Below are 20,546 nucleotides of genomic sequence, written 5' to 3'. Positions count from 1 at the left end.
AATAATTCCCTGCCTTTATTTGCTAACAGGACTGGAGAATGGGAGTGGGGGCTGAGGCAGTATTTTCATTTAACTAATATGCAAAATAAAGATCAGAATCATACGCATTCATAATTGAATGCCTGTTTCCTTACAAAGCCAGGTGAGCAAGTTGGACATTCCAAATGGAATTGAAGAGAATTTAATTATTGTCCTACAGAAGATAACTGCAACATAAAATTAAAACTCACTGCTTAGATAAAGACTTATTTATTGTATTTAAACTTTATTTTTATGCTTTAAAATATGTCACTGTCAAAGAGTATGTGGAGCAGAACTAGATAATTTCTTCTTTCATAAAAGTAGCATGATTATTGAAATTATGTTATGTTGGTTAAAAATACTTCAAAGAGCTTCTGGAACTAATCTGTTGTGGTTTTATTCTCTCTATTCTATTCCCACTAAAAATTAGCTCGAACAGAAATTTATTAGAAGTTCCTGAAGCGTGCAAAATAAAGCTAGCAAGCACATAAGATAATAGTGAGAAAACATATTGGTAGAAGTTGTTGTCCTGGATGGCTTCTATTTGTTTAATTAACAGTAAGGGAATAAACCATTTCTGCAGAGTAGAAACGTCTCCTCATTTCTAATCCAAATTCATCAGTTCAACAAAAAAATCATATCAATCATATAACCATAAATGTCTGTTCCACATTCATGGCTACAGATTCCCAGTCATATTGTCAAGTCCTGAACAGGGCCCAAGGTCATGCACAAGGCTTCCCATGCAGAGCAGCTGAAGCTCCCAGCTGTACTCACACTGAAGATGCTATAAACTCAGCCTCAAATGCACTGTCATTCTTGTCATCAGCCTGTAAGACTGGGCTCTCAGCTGTCAGCCTACTAAAGACCAGGCCATGGAAGGTGATGGAAAAATGGAAAACAAGCGTTAATGTGTTGTCAAATGCCAAAAGGAAAAAAAAAAAATAAAGTGCTATTTACGTGGCATACAAATTTCAACTACTGTTTTAGTTATCTGGAGTCTTACATTTTCATATTGCCTGAACCCATTAAACTTCAGTCAACCCAGCTCTCCTTGCAAGAAGGACTGCTTTACATGCAACATAGGATTTTAAGGCTCTAAGTTTACATCCCCTGCTAACCAAGAGAAACCTTCAATGAATTTCCCAAAAGTTATAATTAATATGAGATATGCTCTTGTACAGACCACGCTTCAGTTTTTCAAACTGCATCTTCAGCAGTGAGATGACAACGTCCAAGTCTGGCTGTCTGCAGCTATTATGAATCACCACCTGAGCTGGTCAGCCAGATTCCCTTTAGAATCAACAGCCAGTCTCAGAGCTTGATTCATCTTGGTTGAAATTTCAGGCGTGTAGAACACACTAGATAACTGAAGGCCCATCTGTGCTTGCTGCACTCGGCTGACATCAAAGACCGGAGAGCTGATCAGACATATAACTGTGGTGAATTACTTCCAGCCCTCTTGTGCAGCAGTCAGACACGCTGAGGATCTGCAGGTCCTTTTTTTCCTAAGCACACACAGTCTAAGCCAACCATCATAGGACTGGCAAAGACACCATCTTCGACTGACTCCACTGTTGCAGACTGCTGCTCAGCTAGCCATTACTGCCTCTCTTTTGCTAATTATAAAACATTAGATATATTCACTACTCTGCTGTAGCCTCAAAGGCAAATATTTATGCTGGAATGAAGAGGAGGAAATAAAATAAGAATGAACTGTAACATACACAGGACAAATAGCTCTGAATTAACGTTACCACGCTCTTGTTACAATCTTCTGTTATGTGAACACAGTGAATATAAAATCTGTCAATGGATGAAATTAAGCTGAGTTAGTTCTCATACCAAATGCTCTGTGTCGTGTGGTTTGGGTCTACTTAGGATGGATGGTGCCAAAGAACTTAGCTATGCAAGTAAGTCACCTACAAATCCATTTCTTTTTTGTGCTGGTGTTTTAACTCTGAATATGCTTTTGCTTTTTTCATCTTTATTTCAATGAAAAGAGGAAGATAAAGAAATCCTATCATAGTAATAAAGTGCAATGGGCAGAACAGGACGGGAGAAGAAAGGAGTACCCCTCAGCTCCTGCCCTTACCTCTCACTGAGCTCTTCCACGCGCTGCCCATGGCTCAGCACGAAGCTGGACTGCCCGCAGGGGCTGGCAGGGGCCGATAAAGTGCTTTTGACATTCTGTGCCGAGTGCCTGCGGCTCCGCCGGCGCTCCAGCCCCCTGCGCTCCCCAGCACCAAGGCTGGCCCTCCTCCGATCCTTGCGCCCGCTGGGAGGGGGCTCAGAACTCTCATCTCCATCTTCATGCCTCAGTGTCACCTGAGAAAGAAAGGAAGAAGGTCGACACATTCCCTTCAGCTACCACAGGTCTTCACATCTAGGCTTAAAAATTTCCTGGTCTCAACATGATTAACTCCAATTAGCATCACCGTTTCTACAGCTATCCCTAAAAGTCACTGTCTATCCAATAGTGCAGTGTGGCAGCTCTAACAACGGAATTATATACTGATGCCTTGCATACAACACTATAGGACCTGCAATAACACATTTATGTACCTCCTAATCTGTGCAACCAAACTTTCAAGGAAGCTGAGCAGTCTTAGACAACTAGTTCTCTTTATATCATTCCACAATACTTAGGAGAAGACTTGGTTTTAGTGAAGTTAACAGGAAAAAACTCCATGCATTGACTGATTCAACATTTCCTCATGTTCAGACATGACACTTGTAGTGATTAAGTGGAAGTTACCATCTAGAGTGTGCTGGAAATAGCAGAGGACTAAAACACAGGTGCAACGCCAAATATCTCAAACTGCTGCATGCCCCAGATGTGCCAATGTGAACTACCTCTAATAGAAACAAAGTGTTATCTTATGGTACATGAGGAGAGAGATCCCTGGCATAAGCAATGCAGTATCTAGTGGCTCTCATCTGAAATGCAGCCTAACATCTAAATAATCACTGTATGAGGAAGATTCACTCAAATGGGCAGAGGTACAGAAAGGGCGATGTGTGCCATCAAAAGAATGCCTATCTTCTTGTTTCTATTAGTCTTGTTAATCTGGTAATTCTTACCAGAAGTTTAAAAAAAAAAAAAAAAAACAAAGGGGGAAATGAGATATCTCTGCTTGGGGTGTAAAATGTGTTTCTGTGAGGAAAAACAGATTTTTTGGGTAAAAAACAGGATTGGCAGATAAAAGGAAGAACCTGCATAGATGTGTTTAAATTTAATTTGGTCATCAAGAAAAAGCTGGCACCCAACTAAGTCAACTGCCAATTCTGTAAGTAAGCCTTTCAGTAAGTGCAGCATGCACAACTTTTAAGATTAATCACTATATTTTAAAAAGGGTTTTATAAGATGATGCTTCTGATGATAGAAAAAGAAAGAACATTACTGAGCCCTCTCATTCTCTTGTTCTTCTTAGAAATTGCTGTATATAAAACTTAACTCTGCTATTCAGTGAAATGGCATGCAAGTAGAATTGATGGATAAAATGGAGAATCAAATCTATTAAATCCTTTACTGGACTTAGGCAGCGATGAAGTAATTTATTTTTGTCATATGAGAACACTAATTCACATTTACATTACAACTTCAGCCTAAACCTCCTAGCTCCAACACTTCCCAAAATCTGAAAAAATCCTAATTATTAAGAAACTGGATTTCCTACCCCTATATATAAATGCTTCAGAAGTAGTTATTTTATACCTAGGTGGTAAATGTGCAGTCACTCATTGCTGCAAACTGCATAGGATCTGATCCACTGTAAACTCTTAAACATGGACTTGCTGGATATTCAGTTGCAGAACAAGTGGTACTTGTGAAGTTGAGCTCAGCTGAACCTTTTTGATGAGCTGAATACTTTTGCACGTGGGAAGAACTTCTACTTGCTTCAGCATGTGCAACTAGCAGTTGCAGAAAGGAAGCTAGTAAATGTGCTGGCTAGCCTTGGACTATGCCCCAGCCTTAATACAAAATGCTTTTGCATTAAAGGCAGCTATGTGCCATAGCAGGTCACATATACAAATGTGTACAATACTTACAGCAACCAGATGTTTTCCTTTTAAAATAGGAGAGATAACCAAATTTCACCTAGGTTACATTCCCCACCTCTTCTCAGCTTTGAAGTTTGCACAAGCTGTAAGATGCATAAAACAGGGCATGTTATGTTACCTCATAAATGTTAAATTGCTCAACTAAGTCCAAGTCTGTTCCTTTCTTGTTCAAGTGTCTCTGTGAAATAGCTTCAATGCCTAGCTCTTCCAGACAGTCCACCACATCGTAGAAAGAGTCTTGATCTGGCAATCCTGACAGCGTCTGAGAATCAAAGGAAAAACATTTAAATCTGTTTGTTTTGAAAAGAATTAAACAAAGGATTTTAAAAGTGGGTGGCAAGTGGTGCTATGTATGATTGCAATAAAGTAAAACCCATGATGTGGGATTAGAGACACTGATAGAAAATAAAAAACAAGTGGCACAACTTTTAACAAACAACTCGCTGCACTGTGTAGAAAAATGAATAATTGGCAAAACAAATCAATGTTGTTATTTTATACAAAAAAGTATGGAAAATGTAGGTCTTTAAAACACACAGTTGGATTTTTTCTGGCTGCATTCAAGTGCAGCCTTAAAGAACAGAGAATGTTAAACCATCAAACACAGGGATAAAAGCAAAGAGGGAGGAAAAAACCCCCAAAATGCTTAGCTAAAAAGAGTAACACTCAGTTCCTACTGATTCTTTTAAGTTTAGCCTTAAGAAGAAAAAGTCCAATGCACAGCTGTGTGATGTCAGGATAGCTGGAAATATCCTGCACCACGTGCCTACTGTCCTCCACACCTGCAGCAACAGTCATCTTCCATGAGCACAAATTGGTTTGTATTACAGAGATAGCAACTCCTCTGCTCCCTTTCAAATTAAAAAGTCTTATTAAAGCTACACTGACTCCTTAATTCCTATTCCAGCTTGCTACTGATTCTTAGTCAGTTTGTGCTGATTTTTTACTACTCCTTGTGCATGTCGCAGAAAGACTAGTTTAATCCTGCACATGTTGAGCAGAAACTACTGAGCGTTCCATGCCATCTACCTGCAAGGCAAGGACATCCCTCGCCACAGGAACCAGTCTATGCAGAGCTGTTGCTGCAAAATACCTGAGACCTCAGGCTGGAGGCAACACAGTTTTTCTGGATTAGCTCACCAGAGAGAAGTTTCCTCTCTCCCATTCAATTAGCTAAGTAATTTATCTATATTCCCAGCAGAGGAGAGAAAGAGCAAGGGAAAGAGATGCAAAGCCCAGGCCCTCTCCAAGGAGAGTTACATCTTCTCATGCTTGGGATGAACTGTGCTCTGTGAATGCTGTTTTTCTGGAGCCCATCTTTTCCAAGGTGGCTCTGAGCAGCAGAGAACAGAAAACAGGAGCCCCTCTGGGCTGCCCCCCTACACCAAGAAGCTTTACATTCAGAAAAATGGGTCTGGATTACATGACTAATGAGAGAGAAACCGGCAGCTGACATAGATGTCTTGTTAAAGCACATCTTTCTTGTGATGTAAGCCACTGAAATATGTGCATCAACAATGTACATTTCAATTTAATTTTTTCTAATTAAACACAACACAGCAACATTTTCTTCTTCAGTCATTACAGGATTATTAACTGGTGAAATCCACCACAACAGGAATTTTTAGCAGAAAGTTCAATTATGTGTTAAAATTATATGTTCAGGCTTTAATTAAGAATTTGTCTCTTTCCAGAACAGAATTTAAGCCTCTGTTTAGAACCCACTGAAGACTACAAAACATTCTGAACAGTGCTGAAAATAGGTACCACATTTATTTTGTTCCTTCCTAAACTGACACCCAGCATTGAGTAAAAATCTGAGGATTCAGCAAATGAAGTTCTCACACTGCACATTCAGCGGAACAATAACTTGGATGTGGAAATATTATCACAGAAAAGTGTTCAATTATGAGGCTTTCAGTTGCAAATGAAAGACATGGACAGCAACTATTCTGACCCAAATGCCTTCATGCACAGTAGGATGTGATGTTTTATCTGTAAAACTATGGAGGAACAGTCAGATCTTCTGAGCATTTAATTCCTAAAATAACAGGAAATTATCTTAATGTTGCTATGCAGATCACCCACCTTCAAGTACAACTTTTTTAAAATCCAAGGTAAGGCAAGCTGTAGACTGGAAAAGCAGCAGCATAAGGTAGTATTTACTGGCAACTGTTGCTGTCAGCAGCCTTTTATTGGTTATTATAATTTTAAATCACATAGTAGTGTAAATCCAATTTTCACTGCATGTTGTTGACCAGAACTGGACAACTGAACTCTCAAGTATAGAAATATTTTTCCTTTGCGGTTTGTCGTTAAACTCACAGATCCACTTTCAGAGCCTAAAGCATATCAAATTCAATTTCTAACTACTCCAAGAAAAATAACACAGGTTATACTGGAACCATGCATAACAAAAGAGCATCAACAAAAGAGAGGGAGAAGATAAAAGGACTGGAGCAATTCTTGTGTCTGGGCAGATATGTTTTCTGCTCTGGAACAGGAAGGAACACAGACTGTAAATGGATACGTAAAGAAAAAAGAGTACAAGCATGCCCCTTTAAGACAAATCCTTCATGAGGACTGTGTCTGCATTGAAAACTTTGACATTTCCTTGTCTAGAGAACTGAAACCATCTGAGCCTTCTTTGTATTCTCTGTGGGGTAAAAAATTACAACTGTTACATGCTGCTTGCTGTTTGCTCTATAATCATGAAAAATATCCCATTAAAAACATCATAAAGCTGCCCATAAGCCAGATCATAATTATAAGTGTGGATTTGTGGGATTCCTCTCTTCCTTGATCTTCAAAACTGCCTTGCTCCTTTGACTGTGACATGCTTTTTCTTTTTGTATGTTTTTAAAGAACTACCTCCTCCTAAAAATAGCTTTAAATGTACTGAAAAACTCAGACTAAAGGAATCAACTGCAGGATAATAAAAGCATCAGCAAGGAAAACCTCTGAGGAAGTCAAACACTAAGTAGGTTACAACTGTGCAAATGATGAAGAGGACTATCTCAGAACGAGGAATCAGTACACAAGGGGTAAAGCAGAGACATGAATGACTAGTCACCTTGGCTTTAATAGCAGCTACAGACAGAAGCATGTATAACTGGTGATGCTTTTCAGAAAGAGTACAGCAGTAAGGTAAGGTAGTCTTTTAAACTCAAGAGGAACCTTACTACTGTGGAATCTAGAGTAAGGGTGACTCTAAGCAAAAGTACAGTAAGATCAGTAGTATCACCAGGACAGATTATTCTCTCTTAGACATATTTGCTGGAAAATATCTGCCATTAAGAAATCATTTTATTAAAAAACCTCCAAAAGCTAACAAAAACCCAACAAAAAAAGCAACCTACAATTCCAATCATGTAGTCTAGACCCAATTAGCTGTCAGCTTGGTGTACAACCCCCACAAACAAACTCAACATCTTCAAGTGAATACAATGAGTAATAATAATATTTCCTAATACTCTGCCCTATTAAGTATAACCATAAACCACACAATTATTTTGCTTGCCAAGAGTATGCTGGCTTTCTGTGTTCTTCAAAAAAATTAATCTTTAATTATAGTACCCCCTCCCCCTACAATTTGTCTATGACTAGATGCTGATTTTTAAGGAATTTACAATTATAAATTTTTAACTTTCGAGAACTTTCCATTTTCTCCCTCCCAACAGCATAAGCCAATATTTCAGAAAATATTTGATTTGACTGCAAAACTATGACTTGTAAATCTGGTCAACAAAAAATAGCAGGAAATTGGAAAAAAATGTAACCTTACTTTTTTAAGCAGAAGCACCCTTACTAGCACTCAGACCTGTTAAATGAATCACATTTATATCACAGCAAAAAGAAAATAAAAATTAAACTATATGGACTAGAAAACTGTGCATGACACAAGCCTTTGTTAGCATATGATCTTTTCACCAGCACTTACTTTCGTTCTTCCTCGGATAATCTGTTGAGTTATTTTGTCATGTTTTCCTTTAGCACTGCATTGTCAGCGCTGGGAGAGGAGCCATGTCAGACCACAATTCCACACAACATCTACCAAAATAACACCTCTGCTCCCGGCTGCTGCCTCTGAGTGGCTGCAGCACAAGTAACAGGAGTTTGCTGATTGATTACAGCTTGTCCTGCAACTTCTCGGTGACAGGTCTCTTCCATCACATACTCTCAACAGGGAGTTCATTACACAATTGAAAACTAATATTATCTGCACCAGTCATGCTAACAAAGTAAACAAACCTTGTTAACCAAGGTCATTGCATAAACCAGTAGTTCCGTATCAACCCCATCCTTCTCCTCCAGTATCTCCATGATGTTGGACCATGGCTTGGCTCCTAGAGGAAAAGCAGAAACTATTGGTTACAGTGATCAAAATGGAAAGCTACGCAAAAAGCTTCTACTTATCCAAGAAGTAGCACAAATTGGAATATGTGGGCAACTGAAAACTCAAGCAGAAAGATCCTGCTTTTTCTACAGTTTCTCTTTCTCCCCTGAGAGTGAAGTTAATGTAGACAGTGAAAACTACAGTCCAGCCTATTGCAGGGGTATAAAATATGGCAGGTGGACTCTCTACAAAGGTACCAGCTTCTCTCCCTTATGATGAAGGAAGTTTTGTTAGCACAGTGTGACTGACAACAAAATTCTAAAAATCAGGTGACAGGAATTTTACCCAGCCTATCATAGGTTCACATAGGCTTTGATAAATCTTCAGCAGAGACCTACATGCTGTGCTTTCAGTGTGCCTGCTCCTCCTATTTCTAGCACTATTGCTGAGTTGTGCTGCATTAAGGTAAGGCAGGTTAACAAAACATTGTGGCAGAGAAACAGTTTTCTCAAATAACAGGCTATATGTCTTGGGGAAAAGAAATGATCAATGAGGGAAAAGATTTTTGCCATGGCTCGTTGTCAAAATACTTCAATAGGAAACCTACCTACAGAACTTTCAGATATGATTCTCTCATTTTCCACTAAGAAAGGCCAAAATTCGTGTTTTTAGTTATTTGCTTGATTTGCACATTGATTTGAATTTGCGTATTTCTCTGATACCTAAACCCTAATGGTTTAGTGAGTTACTGAGCAAAAAACATCAGGCAAGCAACACACCACCCAGACTCAGCCTCTTGTGTGGAAGGTAGCTTGTACAACTGTCCCATCTCACTTGACTGAATGGCAAGATGGCTGTATGTACCAAATTTTATCTAGGAAAACTGAAATAAATAACAAAAGACTGCAATTCAGTGTTGTGTTTGGAGTAAAGTTAAATGTGAGGAGGACTAAGTAGAGAGCTAACTTTAGCCTTGAGATACACTCAATTGAACTACACAACATAACTGTGACAGTCTTTCAGAGCGAAATATGCAGAGTATTCAACAGTCCACATCCCCTGAACACTATACAGATGATAAGAGTTTGAGTGTAATGAGGAAGAAAAATGCAAATGTGCCATCACAGCTACCTGTCGCTGACTGATCAGTCACCCCAAGGTCTAAACTCTGTATTACCCTGTTACAGCCTTTGCTTATTAAAGATGACTTTATATATGCACCCTGCTACACAGACATAAAATCTCTGCTAACCAAGGATCTGCATTGTCAAGGCAATGGCAGTTCACTGTGTGGAAAAACCTGTCTAAAAGTGAATGAGCAGACAGCAATATTTCCCCTTTTTTTCCCTCTCCCCTCAGACAGCCTCTGATCTTTACTACTTAGTCAGGGCTTTTTTATCTTAAGCAAAATCAAAGGAGGAAGGGGATTCACTCTCAGCTCTCCAGAGGTATCTATATGCATTCCTAATTAAATAGAAATTCATATATATGTCTATAATGAAAATACACTAGACACCTCTTTACCAGATTCTCTATATTGCCAGACATTTTGTGCAGTATATGTTCGAAAGTCATGTGGAACAAATTCACTCAGCTTGCAAATGATATATGATCAGCAGAAATGATATTCTCACTACAAAAATGTTTTCCTGTGGTTTTCAGTGAAAAAAAATGAAAAATGGAAGGAAATAGGAAAGAGAAACAAAATGGGGAAACCATGCAAGTCTGACTCACAATAATGCAATTTGGAAAAACAGTGAGTTGATAACAACATAAAAACATAATTATTTAATCCACTGAATTATTCAGTGGATTATTCCTTTGTTATTGCAGGCAGGTTCTACTCTTATTGGAACAATCCCGGTTTGTTTTTTGGGCAGCATCCATGTGGGTTATTTTTGTTCCCTGAATCTCTCCATAATTCTTCATTATAATAAAATAATAATTTCATGGTCACCTTGCTGTTTTCCTGCAAGGATGATATATAATATTTTTCTAGAAATGCTGCTATATTATTTCAGAATACAATTTTTTTTAAAAATATTGTTGATTGGACACACCTGCTAGTAAGACAGCCCTGTAACAGCTCATCTATCTTTCAAAGGCTTTCTTTATGCTTCAGCTACTAAACTTCCAAAATCTAGACTTAAATTCCAAATTCTTCATCTATTCCCTGACTACAGTTAAGAGGAGGCAGTACTATCAATAACTTTGACAGAGCTATTCCAATTTGAACTAGGTTAAACCCTTCTTAAACCTTCCTTTCAAATGCTATTTTTCCAGTTTTGATCTCAATCTGAACAGCCAAGAAGTGAACGTGGAAATGGCTGTAAGGCCATCTACTACCCACCCAGGATAAGGCACTGCTGCTGTGGAAGTTGCACCATGAGCTTAGTGCTTTGCTGTCCTTGCATATATATAATGAGAATCTGTAGTTTCTAACCCATGATCCATACAGCATGGGACATATACACATCCAGCTCAGCTCCCCCTTTCAGAGCTTCCCCTTCCAGAGCCTGTGCAGTCCAGCATGCTTAAAGTGAAAAGAGACCTGTTCAGATTAAGATCGTAATGAGGAAAATTGCATTTGAAAATAAAGGTTTCATCTTGTACGTATTGAAGTAGCTCTTCCAAAGTCATTGATAGTACTGCCTCCTCTTGATTCTAGTTAGGGAATGGGTGAATTTCTTCCTTCACCAGATCCTGAGGTAGAAAAATGATGATATAGAAGATTGATGATATAGCATCCCAGTGATTTTTCTGGGAACAGATGGGGATGTTTCCATAAAGTTATGACTATTATGAAAGACTTTGTGGGAAAATCAATGGGAGTGATGAAACAGGCTCAGTGAAGTGAAGCACCAGAGATTGAGTTTTGTGTGTTTTCCTGCCTCCTAATGGGTAAAATGAGAACTGCTTGACTGCCCTTTAGGGGCTTGTCACTTGGAAGAGCTCTTTATCGCAGCTATTCTGACCGGGAGGCTGCAGTCTCAACTCTGATGCGACTTGCAGTGTTACGAATAACCATGAACGGTGTACAGACAAAGAACAATGACACTGCAACAATTAAGCAAATATTAAATTAATAGTCCACTTTCTGAATGACATTGCCCATTGTTTTAAGTCCCAATCTTTTTTCAGTTTCCTCCTTTAATGTTTTTATATATTTATTTGAATGCTTTTGTTCATGTCATACACAGAACCTTGACACTAAAACCTCAAAACAGCTGCACAGTTTGCATAAAGCATGAAATATCTTGCACAAGGGCAGAACCTTGCATGAGAACTGCCACCAGCTGAGAGACTGTCTGTCTCCAGCAGCTATAGGCTGGAAAGGTAGTGATACTTTTAAAAAGACCTTGACATCTCGTACTTCTGGCTATTTATATTTGAATAAATCTTTCCATCGTACCTACACTGTTTGAGTTAATTTAGTGAAATCTAACTATGAATGAAATTTCAGGAAAAGCAAAGAACAGATAATGAGGGCCATTTGGCTTTAATCTCTGTCCTAAAATGTGATCGTGATAAAGAAGCCCTAGAGAACAGAGTGCAATGCCAGCTCCACTTCCCAGAGCCTTTGCAATCCAGTATGCTTAAACTGAAAAGAGAACAAATTCCTCTGGAGTTCTGAAACAAAAAGCATGGGAGAAGGGAGGAGCTAAGGGGAAATGCAAGTAGAAGCTAATTCCTACATGATGCGGCCATGCAGTTATTCATTCACAGTGTGCTTCCACTTCAGAGTAAAGCCAGTACTTCCATGGTCTCTGCACTCCAGTTTGCATATGGATGTATTCACACACAGAAACCACAGCTGGGATCGCTTTGAAACCAGGCTGAGTTAATATGGGGTTCTGTAAGTTAATCATGTGTGTTACACATGTTGGAGAATTATGTCATATCTCATCACCTTGTATGTACATGAAACATCAAACTTTTATCAAAGCAGTGCTGAACTTAATTACACACCTGCAAGATTTATGACAATGGCTCAAGAAAAGGCATACTGCTTTTTTCTCTTTTTCTGTTTTGTTTCATCAGTCTTTAAAGGCAGGTACTTCTCATTTATAGACCACTAATTTAAAATTATAAATTAAAACATAGTATATCCACATCTAAAAGTGAAGTGCTTTGCCATTGTATCCCACAGCATTCTTCTGGAGAAACTGGCTGCTCATGGGGTGGGTGCACTGTTCACTGGGTAGAAAATGGACTGGATGGTTGGCCTAGAGAGTGATAGTGCCTGGGGTTCAGTTCAGCTGGCAGATGATCACTCTTAGGGTTCCCCAGGGCTCAGTGTTGGAGCCACTCCTGTTTAATATCATTATCAATGACCGGCATGAGGGGACTGAGGGCAGCCTCAGTCAGTTTGCAGGTGACACCAAGTTAGATGGGAATGTTGATCTGCTGAAGGCAACAAATCTCTTCAGAGGAATCTGGACAGGGAGGATCGATGGGACAAGGCCAGTTGTATGACAATCAACAAGGTCCTTGTACTTGGGTCACAACAGCCCCATGCTGTGCTGGGGGCAGAGCAGCTGGAAAGCAGCCTGTCAGAAAAGGACCTGGGAGTGCTGGCCAACAGCAGCTGAGCATGAGCCAGCATGTGCCCAGGTGGCCAAGAATGCCAATGGCATCCTAGCCTGTATCAGGGATAGTGTGGACAGCAGCACCAGGGAAGTTATTGTCTCTTTGTTCTTGAGGTGAGGCCTCGTCTTGAATCCTGTGTGCGGTTTTGGGCCCCTCACTGCAAGAAAGACATTGAGGTGCTGGAGCCTGTCCACAGAAGGGCAATGAAGATGGTGAAGGTCTGGAGCACAAGCTTTATGAGGAGTGACTGAAGAAGCTGGGGTTCTTTAGCCTGGAGAAAAGGAGGCTCAAGGGAACCTTAGTTCTCTCTACAACTCCTGAAGGGAAGCTGTAGACAGGTGGGGGTTGTCCTCTTCCTGGTTAACAAATGACAGGGTGAGAGGAAATTACCCCAACTTGCATCAAGGGAGGTTTAGTTGGGTATTAGGAAGAATTTTTTTCATCAAAAGGGTTATCAGGTTTTGGAACAGGGATGTGGTGGTCACCATCTCCAGAGGTATTTAAAAGACATGCAGTTGTAGTACTGAGGGACATGGTTTAGTGATGAACTTGGCAGTGCTGTGCTAATGGTTTGACTCAATGGTCTTAAAAGTCTTTTCCAACCAAAATTACTCTGTGACTCTGTTGTAATGAAGACCTAAAAAGGGAACTAAATATAAAACCAGAAAAAAAAAATCTCTTAAGGAGCTAAGTACAACTGCTTAGTGAAAATAGTTTAAAAAAATAGGAAGAAGGATAAAACTGGGTATTTGGGCTAAGGTATTTGCAAGAGTTCATAAAATAATCTACCAAAGCACAGGTATGAAAATTCCTGTAAAACCTCTCATTATGCTCTTAACGTATGCTCGTCTACCTACATGCATCAGTTTTTTCAAGTCTTGTGTTGTTACTTAAGTTGTTTTATTAACTTGGGGCATGTAAATGGTTGCCTAAGACTGCTCTACAGAGAGAGGGGAATACTTTGTTTCTCCTTTTTCTTTAATGACTTTACTTGCATGTTAGATATAGGGCATTTTGAATTCATTGAGAATGCCAGTAAGTTCAGAAAGCTGACGAAATATTAAGAATGACTGAAAAAAGGAGTCACAGTGCTCACAGGTACATTAATATTATAATCATATTTATGTTTATGGCATTGTGAGGTTTACTGCTTTTAATTCAAAACAGAAATCCAATCTGCAGAATTTGCTGTTTTGAATTGCCCCTGCCTGCTTCCATGCTGTAAGAGATAATTTGGGTTTTTTCTTTTCAACCCGTTCTGATAACTGAAAGCAAAATCTGGCTCCTTTTTCCTATTTCTGGCACCACCTTTCTCCCCAGCCCCCAACACTTTCTTTCTTCATTTTTATCATATCAAGTCTCTCAGACAAGTTGAGTATGGAGGCAATTGCTCCACAGAGGGTAGCTCACTTTCAACCTCCATGTTTGAGACCACAACAATGGATCTCCTAACCTCAAAAACTCTCCTTGAGGCAAAGGAATGTTTTGCATCAAGAGAGAATGCCCCAGGAGCTTAGTGATGGCTTTGTGGGAAGAACAAGAAAGAACCATTTTTGTTCTATTTATTTGTAAAAAATACAGTATACATATTCAAGTATTTTTCATGAGCCTGAAGGGCAACAGATTTCATAGTGTAATATCTGCTCAAGGGCTTTATTTTAATGTAACAACAGATGGTTTTGCTTTTTCTATAAAGCCTGTACTATTACTGACCTCGTCTTTCTCTTCAAGGGGATTACACTGATTAGATATAATTTTCTCATCTAAATCAGACTGCTGCTTCCCAGAAGGAAGTGGAAAGATGGTCTTTGCCCAAAGGAACCTCTGAGTCAGAAGATACGGCAAGGATGGGGTTTACTTAGCATGTGGGTGCAGGGAAAGGGCAGTGACTCTGGTACCGCGGGAGGTAACGGAGTTCCTCAGTTTTCACTCTTCACTTTCCCATTATAATTAATTCTTCAAACAACCTTAGATTATACAAATACTTAAAAAATGCTTTTAAGAAATGAAGGGTATGTTGGACAAAGCAGGCATCAATGACAGCAACTCTAGGACCACTGAAAGCAGTGATGAAATGCTACCTTGATCTCAGGGGTGCTGGGATGCTGCAACCCCCTGGTAAGACTACTCACCTCTCTTTTCATCCACGGTCGATACTGCCTGGATCAATAGCGGTGCGTTGGATTCTGTGTACTCCACAAACACCAGCAGCAGCTTCAGTGCTGTCTTTACTACCAGGCGAAACTGGAAGAAAAGAGTGTGACTTGTCATTCTCCAAACCACAGCATTCCCAGATGCAGGAAATAACATTGGGCAAGAGGCAAGCCCAGCAGTCCACATCTGGTAGTAACACACAAACAGAAGAGATTAAGCTGTGACAACACTGAAAAAATGGAAGGTAAACAGCTGGCTGAGAATTTCATTCACTGGACAGTACTCTTCTAGGGAATCCCCAGTAGTCAATGAGTGCAAAGGAAAGCTTAATACTGCTGCAATAACCAAAGGGTGAACATCCCACCTCTGCAAATTCTCAACATTGCTGCCCAAAGCTTGATGTACACAGAACCCACTGAGCTAACAAAGCATATAGTTCTTTATTTCTCAACACATGTATTTTCTCCCTCTGCTCTGAGACTTTAATCCTGTCAAAATGCTGTATGATGGGATGATTTCCTCCTTATGCTTTCTTCTCTTCTTGTAATCCTATTGTTTAATCCCTAAATTATTAAACAGATTGATCTTCACTATTAAACACAACTTGGGAGGAAGTGTGTTTAATATCCAACTATCCCACCCTGTCACAAAATGTGTGATTTACTGGAACTGAGCATTCTGCCTGCAAGTTTTCAAATTCAGGTTTTTGTACATCCTTAGGAGCGAGCGTTCATCAAAGACTCGGCATTGGTAAAATGGATCTAGCCAAACCCTACCAATTTCTCCTCAGAGCTCCCATTTCCAGAGAGGATCATTTGACTAAAAGAGCTGAGTAAGACTTTTTAGGAATGATCAAGTATGATTACTTGGTATGATCAGGTATGTGAAAAACCAGCTCTTTAATTGAGGGGAGGATTTTTTAATAGGCAGGGCTCTGCATGTTGAGAGGGCTTTTACTGGGGGAATTGATACTGGCTCAAATTTGCTATACTTTCAATCTAAATAATGGATTATTATACAGTTTCTGTCAATATTGACTAATTCCCATTTCCAAATTTTTTCAAGTTCTCTCAACACAACTCTCATAAGAAGCAAAAAAATCATTAATAATAATTTCATAGATGTACACTTGGTTGCAAGGCATTGAATGTGTCTATATTCTAAAAAAGACTGCAAGTGCAACAGGCATAGACGCAAGCTGCTGGGCTCACACAGCCGCTCACAGAGATGTACTGGAGCTCACTTGAAGGTAATGAGCTAAAATGCAGCTTGCTGCAGTTAACACACAGCTCAGTGTAAACAGTGATCCCAGCTATTTCCCTCGTTTCTTGGGGTTTATCCACTCATGCAGAATTGAGCTTAATGTCTGCAACAGCACTACCAGCAATGCAAAATATTCTGCCGTTGAATCTAGAGTTTTTTCCAGTTTAATTTGTTGTCAAATTGTTGCATTTCAGGGCTGGCAGCTAGGAAATCCCAGTGACAAAGCTGACGAGGTCCATTAAGACCCTTGGTTAGTCTAATTTGCAGTTGTACTGCTGCAGTGATACTTCACAGATACATGAGGTAGTCAAATCATAGGAAATTGAAACCTGATAACACAAAAAATCACTTCCTCACATTTGCGTTGTACATCCATGTATTTGCCTGTCAGGACAATACCACAGTGTTGCTGGTCTGCAGTGACATTTCTTTTAGGAATCAAGTTCAATTGTTTACTAAACACATTGAAAGAATTTCCAAAATGTCTCCACTTTTTTTTGTAAAGTTACTTTGTAAATAGGAGTTATACCAGATTACTATAAATAATTCTAAAATTAAGATACTTCCCAGATAACCATTTACATACTACCTACTAATATGATTAGGGTTCTTTTTTCCTTAAAAAGGAAAGCTTATATATTTCTTTTGATGGTTCTTAAAGCTTCAAGTCTCAGTCATGTGGTGACAATGGGATGAATTCTCATGAAAGTGCTGTATGGCAAAGCTCCCTTATGTCTCCATTTGACAGCAATCAGTGGGGGACACACCAGGCCTAAGTCTGTTTTTGCAAATCTTTTTCTTCCAGGAAGAAGAACCTTTGGCAATACCATGGCTCAGATTGTTGCCTGCCGGCCATGGCAGCTGCTGCAATAAGGAGCTGGTCCCTCTGCACCTGCCACGCTGCAAACCGCATGAAGCCCCAGGGCAGCCCACTGCACTTGCACCAGACCAAGGTTCAAGCCAGCTGATTTCAGGTGCCATCTGCAGGTATCAGCTTCCTCTTATCTTACCTTCCGTGCTTAACAAGCTAATAGATGGTTTTGTAAGGAATAAATGACACTCAGAAGCAGTCCTGGAGAACAGGAGTGATTAGGAAAACTATGTTTTTCTTGCCATTTAGATCTTAGAAGGACACTCTAAGTACAGTTTATCAATCTGCAAATTTTCAGGGCTTATCCAGCTCCTCACAAAAGACTTAATGAGCCCTGGAAGTCGATGTGCTTTCCACTGAAGGTGCATACCATGACTGTTTTCTTCTTGCACCAGCACAAACATTAGCTTTCAGAAAACCTGCACTTAAAACAATGCTGTTTCCTGCTTAATAGAAAATGGCATTTGGGACTCCTGTGGACACTTTTAAGCCTGCCTGCTGTTCTGGACACTTCGGGCAAGGACAAAAGCAAAACACTGCAGTTCTAGACTAAGCTGTACAATGCCTATACTGAGGACTTACCTAACTACCCATGACGCACACAATCTTTGTGCTCATCCTGCAGTGCTTTTCCAAACTGCATTAACAGTGCTTCTTGACGGGAGCAGGCAATCATTGTGCAGCTGCACTCCCCCTAGGAAACTGAAGTCTTCAGCCAGCCAAAGGCCCTCTGAGACATCTGATAGCCTGTCACACCCAGACACAAAAACAGTCCAGAGCCTGACATACTCACACTAAAATCAGCTCTAATTATCCGCTGTGGCACCAAGCAGTCTCTGAAAGGTTTGTTCAGGGATACCTGGTGGCAGGACCCATGTAAAGCACAGGGAATTTTTTTTAATGTGGCCTCCCATATGATGTCCAATCTGTTAAATATTCCCTTTGTGACCACCTGTGGGCCTGAAGTTCCCATTTGTGAGTAACTATTTGACTGCCAAAGTCAGAGATCCTCACAGCTTCCTGTGTGAGTTCTAAAATGTGTTTGCAGGACATACCTTTTCAATTAAGTACATAGCTAGATTGCAAATAAAACTAAATCTCAAAATTGGAAGATTGCTATACAGGAAAAAACAGCAGCAATTCATTGATTTTCTTGCTTCATTTTGCGAAGTCATGGGACTTTTTGCCAGTCACTATTGGTTTATTTCAAATTATTTACCCAGATGGCACAGCAATGGGAGCAATAGAAACAAGTTTCATATTTCATTCACAAGCAGGTGAATCACAAATAATCTGAATGACTGTTAAAAACTTAATGAAAATTTTAAGACTGTTTGTGGGACTTTTTCCTGGTACTCATTTACTATTGAAGAGGGGAACAACTGCTTTCTGAATCTGCTTGAATAGTCACAGTTTTGTTAAAACCCATGGGCCAATCACACTTCTACTTCAAACAGGACTAGAAAGGCAACAAAAGAAGTAGACATTCTAGTTCAAAAAAAGTCCTGTTATTATCACTTTGCAAACATTGGTTGATCTAATTAAATGCAAATTTTCATTTAAATATTGCTGCTTAGTTAAAAAGGAAGGCTCATTGAGGCAATATGCGTACTCACTGGCTTGGTAAAATAATTTTTTAACAGTTCTGAGATTAAATCAGGATGCTTGAATATCCAAACACTGAAGCATCAGAACTTTTATTAAGCTAGAAAATAAAGTTCATGTTGTGTTTTTGTATCATGTGCAAGCCAATTTATAGAGAGGAAATGATGTTAGCATCTCCTGGCTAAAGATAAGAACAAGCCAGCAATGTAAAAGGAAGAAGAAAAATTATAAACTACTTCCCTCTGACTTGCTTTACCTTATACAGTGCAGTTTGGCAATCCCTTTCCCTTTTATCTCTTTATATTTAGACAATTACAGACTCAGACAGGGATACCACACAACAGGCAGCAAAATTCATGTCTCATGGAAGGGCTTATCGCAGTTGTTAATCACTTGTCTGGAAAGGCTTTAACCTTTACAAGGAATGTTGTCATAAAGTTCATTGACTTAGAGACCAAAGCAATATTTGTAGAGTTCAGATTGAAACATTCAGGATTCAGTTGGGTTTTTTTCCCCCTTTTTTTTCTTTTTCTTTTTTCTTTCAGTTATTTTACTTTCTTCCTTTTAAAAAGGAAGAAAGTAAAAAGGAAATTGAATAAAAATATTTTACTTGGGGAGATGTAGCTACTTTGGATTTATGCTCTTCAAATTTAAAGGCGAAATAGGCATTGAATTTTTAAATAAAGATTTACTACTGCCAAATCCTCTGAAACCTAATCCAGGTGAAGACTTGGATTTACTGTAGGTCAGGTACTCATCCTTTTTTGTATGATACAGCCAGGCAGAGCTGCAGCTAAAGAAAAACCCAGTGCAACCAGTGTTCAGCCTGCCTGGGAGAGGTGACAGGGAAGCTGGAACCCCTCTCTCTCATGGGATGCAAAGATGCCCCCAGCTTCAGATCTAGTGCTGCAGGAACAGCCCATTGGCATCCCACCAGCACCTGCAATTTGACTCAATTTCATGTTTCGCAAGGGAATAAAATCACCTTCTGTTCACAAAAGGAGGAAAGATCTTCCTGGAATAGAAGGTTTTCTATATATATATTTAAATATATATTAATTTTATATATATATATATATATATATATATACACACAGTGTATCTATATAAAGCCACTATTTATTATAAAAAGCAACAAATATATAAAATAAATATTAATACTGTATGGTAATATTATAATATACAATATTATAATATATTGTTTTCCTTTATAATAATAAAAAAAAAGGAAATATAAATAGTGAGCTTCACAGAATCTCAGAGTAATAGTTTAAGTTGGAATGGCCCTGATAGATTTTCCTTCTTAGGTGAAAAAAATGCCGTTCCTTTCCTCATATAGCACATGTTTTACCCCATCTCACCATCATCATCACTGCATTTGCTTCCTTCAACTCGGTGGCTATGCTCCCACCAGCCCAGCCTGAGATGTGTTTGACCTACTTTCATACAAAGGCATACTATTAACGCCTGTTCCAATTCATATCCTCTTATTCAGAATAAGTAGACAGAATCAAATGGTGTGATGCTAAAAGAAACACCTGTAATTTTCCAGATTTTAAGTAGTGAAGGGGTAGTGGCTTTAAACTGAAACAGAGCATACTTATATGTTAGGAAGAAATTCTTCCCTGCGAGGGTAGTGAG

At 39.3% G+C, this 20,546-nt stretch overlaps 1 protein-coding gene across 7 annotated transcripts in view; it reads right to left on the bottom strand.

The window, feature by feature from the left end:
- Positions 1-20,546, bottom strand: part of FHOD3 (formin homology 2 domain containing 3) — a 375,703-nt gene that overhangs the window by 108,537 nt on the left and 246,620 nt on the right. For 6 of the 7 annotated variants that reach the window (XM_041408058.1, XM_041408059.1, XM_041408061.1 and 3 more), the window contains exons 7-10: positions 15,145-15,256; positions 8,338-8,432; positions 4,205-4,348; positions 2,117-2,349 (exon numbers count right to left, since the gene is read on the bottom strand). In XM_041408058.1, coding sequence (XP_041263992.1) covers positions 2,117-2,349; positions 4,205-4,348; positions 8,338-8,432; positions 15,145-15,256 — 584 coding nt within the window. Of the gene's footprint in view, positions 1-226; positions 230-798; positions 883-2,116; positions 2,350-4,204; positions 4,349-8,337; positions 8,433-15,144; positions 15,257-20,546 lie in introns of all 7 variants that reach the window. The other variant, XM_041408064.1, reaches the window with a different exon arrangement.

This window comes from Onychostruthus taczanowskii, unplaced genomic scaffold, assembly GCF_017590055.1.
Source record: "Onychostruthus taczanowskii isolate IOZ18803 unplaced genomic scaffold, ASM1759005v1 scaffold29, whole genome shotgun sequence".
NCBI classification, from domain to species: Eukaryota; Metazoa; Chordata; class Aves; order Passeriformes; family Passeridae; genus Onychostruthus; species Onychostruthus taczanowskii.
Note: the sequence above shows the minus strand (reverse complement) of the source record. Positions and strands in the feature narration are given on the sequence as shown.